This window comes from Eleginops maclovinus, chromosome 18 (genome assembly GCF_036324505.1).
Source record: "Eleginops maclovinus isolate JMC-PN-2008 ecotype Puerto Natales chromosome 18, JC_Emac_rtc_rv5, whole genome shotgun sequence".
NCBI lineage: Eukaryota > Metazoa > Chordata > Actinopteri > Perciformes > Eleginopidae > Eleginops > Eleginops maclovinus.
The window spans coordinates 10,574,670-10,583,353 of record NC_086366.1 but is presented as its reverse complement, the minus strand read 5'-3'; the positions used below and the strand labels follow the sequence as shown (position 1 = coordinate 10,583,353).

General features: G+C 39.1%; 1 protein-coding gene across 1 annotated transcript in view; it reads right to left on the bottom strand.

Annotated features, from left to right (window-relative positions):
• Positions 1 to 2,062: 2,062 nt before the first annotated feature.
• LOC134880238 (rho guanine nucleotide exchange factor 17-like) overlaps positions 2,063 to 8,684 on the bottom strand; it is a 55,297-nt gene continuing 48,675 nt past the window's right edge. The window contains 9 exon segments of the mRNA XM_063907029.1: positions 2,063 to 5,873; positions 5,995 to 6,177; positions 6,419 to 6,514; positions 6,683 to 6,857; positions 6,955 to 7,103; positions 7,392 to 7,459; positions 7,732 to 7,818; positions 8,061 to 8,328; positions 8,411 to 8,530. Coding sequence (XP_063763099.1) covers positions 5,665 to 5,873; positions 5,995 to 6,177; positions 6,419 to 6,514; positions 6,683 to 6,857; positions 6,955 to 7,103; positions 7,392 to 7,459; positions 7,732 to 7,818; positions 8,061 to 8,328; positions 8,411 to 8,530 — 1,355 coding nt within the window. The 3' untranslated portion in view covers positions 2,063 to 5,664.

Below are 8,684 nucleotides of genomic sequence, written 5' to 3'. Positions count from 1 at the left end.
CTTCCAAACGTATATCTGTCTGGAAAATACCCTTACCTCCATTTTGAAGGAAATCCCAAAACCTCAGGAGTCTTCCAACCAACTGGATGTTAATATTCCCTCCTCTGCACTGTAACATGTTTGACCTGTTATACATGTTTTTAGTTTATTAGATGTTTACAAACGTCAGTATCAATTTGAAGTACTCCAACACCTGGCAAGTACAGTGTACCTTTTCATTAGGGGAAGCACAGGTGTTGCTGATAACATTAAAGATGGCTCTGTTCTATTCAAGTTCAGCCTGAATAAGGGTTTTATTTACACCTGTGCTTCTTTCTACAGTGACATGCCAAAAGGTCTTCTGAGAAAAAATGTAATTACATTTCAATACACTGAAATGATTTACTCCCTTAATACAGCAGAACTGAAGAAGCCAAGTTGTTTTTCGCTGCTCACTTGTAAATGTCCCCTATAATATGCATTATTTGTTATACTTTAGCTGTGCGTCCTAATGCTTTCATAGCAAGTTTTGGGATACATTTTAAAAGGTAAAAGCTAAGATAGAACGTCAGGTATTTGGTTGCTAGAATGCCTTATGAGGACAAATACTGTATCATAATATTACTTTTGTTTATAATGGTTACATTTTTTAAATGTAGTCTTTGGGATGCTCTCTGTATGAATTTAGTTCAATTAAAGTTGTAATAAAGACATTCAATTGACTGACTGTCACAATACTGCATGAGTAGCTCATAAAAACAGATAAAATGTTTCAACCTTTCCTGAGTATCTTATACTTAGGAAGCAGCCTGGGGACAATAACAGCATTGTGTAAGATACAAAGAAATACCTATTCTTACTACATACAATACAAATAAATCTGATTGCAGTAAATTAAGGAGATTTCCACTGTCCCATATTCTTCCGCCGGGCTGAATCAGTGCGACTCAATGACTCACATATCAGTCGGTCATTCTGGTGGGACAGATGAATCTCTGTGCTACTGTCTTTACTGCCTCTTTCATTCATCACACAGATCTTCACTGTTACGCATCATTTGAATACTGTGTGTGGATGTAACTTTTGTGTGTGTCCATGAGGGGGGGAGCAACATTGGTACTTGTGTGTGTCCTAAATGGGCAGCATTCATTCAGCTTTCTTCTATATACTACAGGGCTATCATATCACAATACACTTCATTGTGGATTAGTGGGTTAAAGTAAGATGAATAGTTGAGTGACACTGAAGAAGGCGAGGAATGAAAAAAAAACCCACAGTGGCAGCTTTGTGTTCAGGTCAGGGCTGAGAGGAGGGCAACATGAGATGTGTCCATTTATTCTATGTATCTATGTATTTTTATTACTGAAATGTATTGTAAAAAAAGCACATTGTTTAATAGTTTTTCTCTCCAAGTTTTGATTGTGTAACGGGTTTCAATTGTCTATTAGTTAGCAAATGACTACTCGGAAAACTGTGAAAATACCCGACCAAAAACAATTCAAACAAATATCCTAAAATAGCTGGTTTTGTTAAGGTTTCGGATCAGATTCAGATAACAGCAATTACACAATGAAAATGTTACCTTCCCTATAGAGCCTTTGCTCTTCTTCCGAGTGACGCTAATCCTAGATCGATGTAGCTAGCATGGTAACGACTTTCATTTTGCAAGAAGTAGCATCGCCCGGAAGAATCAACTGTTGACTCTGTCTGCAGTTCATGTTTTGTTGGACGTGAGGTCCAACCACATTTTATTTCTTTATTCTTCAAATGATTAACAGCTATGATAACTGAAATAAAAATAAAGTTTCTGTAATAAAATCAAATACATTTAATTTTAAATTAAGAGATTCGAACATTTTAAGAGACTTAAACCTCATATTGCTAAAGAAAGACCACCAACCAAATTAAATTTTTAAAATATTTAGATGCTTAAAACATATTTTAAACCTGTATAAAGCGTTTAACATATGTCGTAAATAATTTTTGTACCCAAGATACAAATAACATTTGGGTTTTAAGTAAAAATGAGTAAATGAAAAGACCTAAACCTCAACAAGAATAACAAAGAACAGGCACAAACAGGCACCAGTGAACTGATTTAATTACAAAGAGGAACCCAGAGTGACAGAACGAGAACAGCTACATACAGTAAGTAACTCTGATACACTGTAACCATGACAACTGCATCCCCATCCAGAGATAAACAGACTTGAGACCAGGTAGATCTCCTTCATGTACATATTCGTAACAAGGCAGACATACGGTTTTGGTGATAACATGACTACCAATGAAAACATCAATGCTAATTTTTTCAGATGCTATCTTGTCTTCTTTTGGAAAGATCTGACGGTTACAATTCAAACGTCACTGACAGCGCAAGCGAGAGAGGAAGGGGAGAAAATACAAACAAAAACAAACCTTACACAAATATATAAAAATATGCCATTGGATTCGTATCAACAATTGAGGACCGTGGGTGCACTATTTACAGAAAAAAAGGCAATATATACCAATATTTACAACAATAAAGACTTCTTTAACATGTGGGGAATAGAGGTTACTTAGCTGAGAGTTACAGTGATGATAGAATGAGTTTGATGTAAATGTGAATTAAGGGTAAATCGTCTGTTTCCAACTATGCTTCATTCGACTAATCCTTTTCCAATTAGACCAGGATGACCGGTCTTTCTTTGCTATGATTTTTACCAAACAAACATTTTTTTAAATGTGCTTCTGTAAAATGAAGAGATTTAATTCAATAACAATGGTTTAAAAAAATGCAAATAGTGAAAATAAGAATATTATTTCTTCTTTCTGAATCAGCTGAATCAAAAGTAATGGACTTCAACCAGAACATTAAGCAATTACTTTTTATGTCACAGTTATTAAAAACGCCGCTCCAAAAGCACTGGTACCAGCATGGAAAGCATATAGATGTTTCTTCACAGAAAATAAAGCCAACTAACTCCATTTTTCAGGGAGGTCTCCATTTCCCTACAGCCAGTACTGTGCAGCATTTTAATGGGTGACTTTGCAGCTCGTGGCTCTGGAAACTCAAAAATAGATTTTGCTGTGAATTAGAAAGAACACACAAAGTTAACAAACATTTTGCTACGTTAGTGGATATCAGAGGAATCATTTAAAAAAAGGAAGGAAATCATCTTATTCACTTTTTTGCTTGGAGTTAGATGAGAAGATGAATATCACTCCACATGTTGGGTTTCATTAATGTGCAATTACAGCCAGCTACGGGCTAGCTTAGCACATATATGGAAACAGCTAGCAAGCTAGCAAAAAAGATCCACCCACCTGAACCTCTAAAGCTCACTAATGTATACAATCTATCTCATTTTTGTCATTCATACAAAAAATAAGTAAGCTGTAATGTTACACTTTTTTATGAAATAGGTAAACAAGATATATTGTGATCTGTGCGCATTAAGGCAGATCCTTTTGTCTTAACTCTTCATAACAACAAAGTTAGCCAAATCACATTGCACTTTCATTTTGAATCTTTATGCTAAACTGAGCTAACAGACTCCTGGCTGTAGTTTAATATTTACAAGACATTAGAGTGTCAATCTTCTCGACCTGAGTCCAGACATGAAACTGAAAAGCGTATTTCCTTTAATAGTAATCTAGTCCAATAACATTTTCTAACATTCTTCAACTTTCCCCTGCTCTATTCTTCACATGCTACTCCAAACTGCAACTGATTTAAGTGCACTGGAGGATAGGCACGAACACACCGACTTTTAAACTTAAAGAGGAAAAGAGCCAACTAGCTAGTTCGCTCTTTTTACAATCCAATCCTCTTTACTGTTAGCTGCTCCCACAGAAGAGTTAACACCATTTCAATGCATTTGGTATGGCTGAGGAGAAACGCCCAGATGGCTGGCAAAGTGTAATGAGATTTTTTAGGATTGGAGGGATCAAAGACAATTATCACTTAAGACTCAAAGCATGAGGCTAGTGTAGTGTGTGTAGAAGGACAACTCAGTCACCGTCCCCAGGCATCTGCTGTAGTAGTGTGAGCTGACTTTTCACTCTGTGTGTGTGTGTGTGTGTGTGTGTGTGTGTGTTTATTGGATTAACTTTTTAAACTGAAGGCACTTGAAGGTGCTCAGCCTTTATCATTCTGACCTACTCTGTATCGTGGGTACTCTCTTGTCCAAAAAACCCCAGCATCTTGTTCTCCAAAAATCAATACTGAAATCAGTGTTTCTGCATTAGGAGTATAAAAAATACATCCTATCACTATATTACATGTGACTAAAATGCCACATTGGAGCTGAAAAAGTTGAAATATTAAGTAAATAATTGCATTTGGCTTCCAAACAGGCATGAGGGGGACTTTGTTCTCTTTTTCTTCAAGATAAGTTTTGAGCTGTGTTCAAATACAATGCTTTACCATGACAAAAACACTACCATACTCTTTCCGTTTTGGATTTGTATCTTTACATTTCTGGAGTCATTAAACTCCTAAAAAAACAACCCTGTATTGTGTATACTGAACCATGAGTTAACTGTCACACCCTGTCGTGTATGTCTTGTCTGCCCAAACCAACTATTCCCATTTGTCTAATACTTATATCAAACCAAGGCTTTCTTGTTCTTACACTCAAACACAAAAGGTGAAAGCTACATCTTCTATAAATTAAGTGCTGTAAAAGAATGCGCTAAAATCAAAACCATAAATACTGTACATTACTATCGTTATCTGCTACCACAGCCCAGCGTCATTGAAGTCAGTAACATCAGCTCCTGATTTCTGCTCAACAAACTTAAATTTCACTGCAAAAGAAATCGGTTCAGATCCCTTAATGTCAAAACTGTAACACAAACAAGGCTTTGGCATATTCATGTAAAGGAGGAATCCTCCTATGCACTTTCCCTACTCAGTAGCAGGCATCATCTATGTTTAAGTGTCTTTAAACTGACAACCAAAATGAAATTTAAAAAATCTGATACCATCGGAATATCTGTGGAAAACACACATTTGTTTTCTCACAAATGTCTTCCAATTCAGCGAGTGAAGGCTGTGCATTAATGTGTGTGTATATGTCTTGCTAAACACTCTTTCCACATATTGCACATTTTAGCCACTATTCCTCTGCAGAACTTTCCATTCATATATTTTCACATGACATTTACCTCTGGTTCTCAGGAAACATTTTGTATGAAGTTCAGGCAAGGGTCTAGTGAAGACGACGTCAGAGTCCAAAAACAAACAGAGAAGGACACGTACACACTTCACTTGTATGTCCTCTTTTAGCCTCCTGTTCAGTGACATTCTGCACAGTCCAAATGCTCTTTTGTCAAGTTTCATTTTCTGCTTCTTTGTCTTCTTCTGACTCCTTCACTAAAATGCTTGTTTTTTTTAATACACATTTCAAGACAATATTCACAGAAAAAAAGTAACACACACACAGATACCACTCAGTGAGGAATTACGCACACCATCAGAAACATTACCACAGTCTTCTTGAAGTGATCATATTCATTGGTAAGTCCAGGAGAAAAGTGACAGCCATATGTGCACACAGAGACTGGAGGACTGAGCAGAAGACCAAAACAAACTACACCAAAAAGTGAGGGTCCCAGTGGGGAAAAGGACAGGAGCTTGTGCTAGTTCTCAGATAGAGCGACTTTGGGGTGGGTTGTTCAAACCAGGGGTTTATTGTCTCAGACCTTCCAAAGCAAAAGATGGTTTGTACTGTCATCCCGTCCAACTGTTTCACTGCTATTTGTCAGTCTGAAGTCCTCATAGCCGTCACCACCAGAAATTACTAGATGGTTTGTTTTTGTAGGGATGAGGGCAGATGCTCGACGACGTGCAGAGTCGCGCCTTTGGAGGTTTCCGTCAACTGTGCTGCTGCTCTGGGATTGGTTGCCTAGAAAACAGAGCATAGGGATTAAAGGTGAAGAGAAGGCACAGGTGAAATTAAACTTGTACAATTTCCTGCTGTGGACCATAGACAATAGTGCACATTAAAAATGAAAAACAACAACTACCTGTGGAGTCAATAGTCATAGGTGGGAAGTTCATGTCAAACCCTTCTGGTAGTTCGATTGATGTCAAGAACCGAACGTGGCCAGTGTGTCCGTGAGCCGAGCCCATCGGCACCTGGGGGGATTTCACTGTCCCAGCCCCCGTTCCTGAGCTCACTGCTGGGATCACCAGTGTAAGGACGACCCCTGAAGAAGAAAACCACTTTTAAAATCTTTCATTTTTAATCTCATAAATAAATCAATGTAAAAAAAAAAATCTACCATTCCAAAAAAAGACTTGTATACTTAAGAATGCACATTTAGCTCATTTCCAGACATTTGAATTTCAACCTAATTATGATTTGATTTGATCATGAAGGCAAAATGATCATATAGTTTGATTATTAGGTTCATTGTTTTTGATTTACACTCAAATGTGGGTTTTTACCTGCACTGGTACCAATCCACAGCAGATCCTTACATGCCAGCAATGCTGTAATCCTCAGACAGGCAGCTTTGTGCTGTCTGATGATCGCATCGGCACCTGAATGGGAAGAAAGGAAAGAGATAATGGGTTTGAAGTCAGGGGAGAAACAGTGTGATGATGAAGGGAGAGAAGAAGGTGAGAGACAGTGGAGAAACCGGAATCTGTGAAGTGGGGTTTAAAAGTATGAATGCTAAAATGTCTTCATATTCCCTAGGTGTCTCTTACCTGCAAGCATCTTATGCACAGCAGGCGCCACATCCACCTCTGTCAGGCTCTCCAGCGTCTGAGCGTGGTACAATTTGACCTGCGCACTGCCCTGCAACGCCAACCACACACCCTGACCATATGCCACCATGCAGGTCACACACCGACTGCTGTCTGTGCCCACCTGGAACCAGTGCTGAGAACGACAGAACAAATGTCACACACACTGCCGACTGAATGTGACTGTCGACATTTATTCACCTGTACACGCAGCCTGACATCTTTCCACTTACCTCTTGTACCAGTGTAGTTGTGTTTAAAATAAGGACTCTGTTCTGTGAGCCACACCAAAGCCTTCCTCCCACAGGAACCATTTTGGTGACAGGGCTAGTGGGCGTGCCCAGAACTAACGTCTGGGAAGACTGAGGGTCCCAGAAACTACCTGCAGATTTAAAATGAAGGGGGTGTTATTCAGAAAGACTACAAAGGGAACAGAAAACAATGCAAAATGAATTCCTTTAGTGGATTTCAAGTAAAAGATAACTCCTTAACTTCATCAACCAGGTGGGACATTATTAACAGACTGTAACGGACTGGATGCAGACTAGCTTGGTAGCATGTTATAGCAGTAATTTGAGCAACATGTTGCAGAGTAGAAAGCTTCAGCTAACACAAAAACTAAATAGAACGGAGCTCAAAACAACCAATCTCGATCACTTGCCAAGCTTACCGGCTTCTCTCTGATAGACTATCACCTCTCCATTGGCCAAGGACACAAACACTTTGTTGTCAAAATACCTAAAGGAAGAAAAAAAGGATGACAAAGAAAATAATCATTATTTACAGTTCAAGCATACAAACACATTTTAAAACATGTCTTACAATACAAAGAATTATAATTGGGAAACATGTTCGTGGACACTTGTATAGCAGGAACAAGAAAGTTGAGAAAACAGGAAACAAAACTTACGAAGACATTTCAACCCACTACTGCTCCATCTTTTTAATCCATCTAATGCTGCATAAATTCTGCTATTTAGTTTTGAAAGGAAAAGTTGAAGGTGACTCACAGTACACTGAGGATGGGGGCTGAGTGTTGCATCTTCATGCTGTTCTTACGGTTACGGATGTTGTCCGAGGACTGGTACACATGGATGCTGACAGGAAACAGAAGCGTTATGGGAGTTTATGTGATAAATCAGTACAACAATAAGCAAAGAATCCATTTCTACTTTAAAATCATTTCTGAGTAGGTTTGCTGTTACAGTAGCTATGTCCATGTGGGAATGAGCTGCCAGCCATCTTTGAAGTCTCATAACCCCACTTCATAGTTCATTCTAGAGTTTCATATAGACTGAATTTAGTTATGTTTATAGTTGTGTGTGTCTGTGTCGTATACCATCCATCCTCTGTGCCCAGCCACACAGAGCTCTGGTAGGCCTCCGGGTCGATGCTGAGCAGGTCCTCCAGGCTCGCCCTGGTGAACGAGCCCCGGGAGGAGCGGCGCATGGCGCGGCCGTCCATTGGGCTCTCTGTGTGGCCGCGGCCTCCTGCTCCATCACCCAACATCCCCGGAGTGCCAAAGGAGCTCGCCACAGGAAACTCCTGCTCCTCCTCACTGCTGGTGGTCTCTGTAGCCATGTCCTTGGAGCCTGGGCCTTCATCATCTTATGGGAGGAAATAAGAAAAATATGAGCCTATGGAGTTTATGCAGTAAGTGAGTGATACGGAAGTGTGTTTTTGACTTACTGCCATAGCTGGATGAAATGGTGGAGTGACTGGCCTGACTCTTGAGAGTAGAGGAAGGGCTGGGTGAATCTTCATCATCAGTGTCATCACTGTCAAAAGGAACAAGCTCAGCTCCTGGACCTGGAAACAATCAGTTGTTCAATGAAACAAATTATTTAACTGCAGTGCATACAGGTTTCATACAAGCCACTATTACTCATAGAAAATAACATTATTTTTTTTACATGATGTTTTGTAATTTATTTAATATTTACTGTATCATATTGTGTTGTAA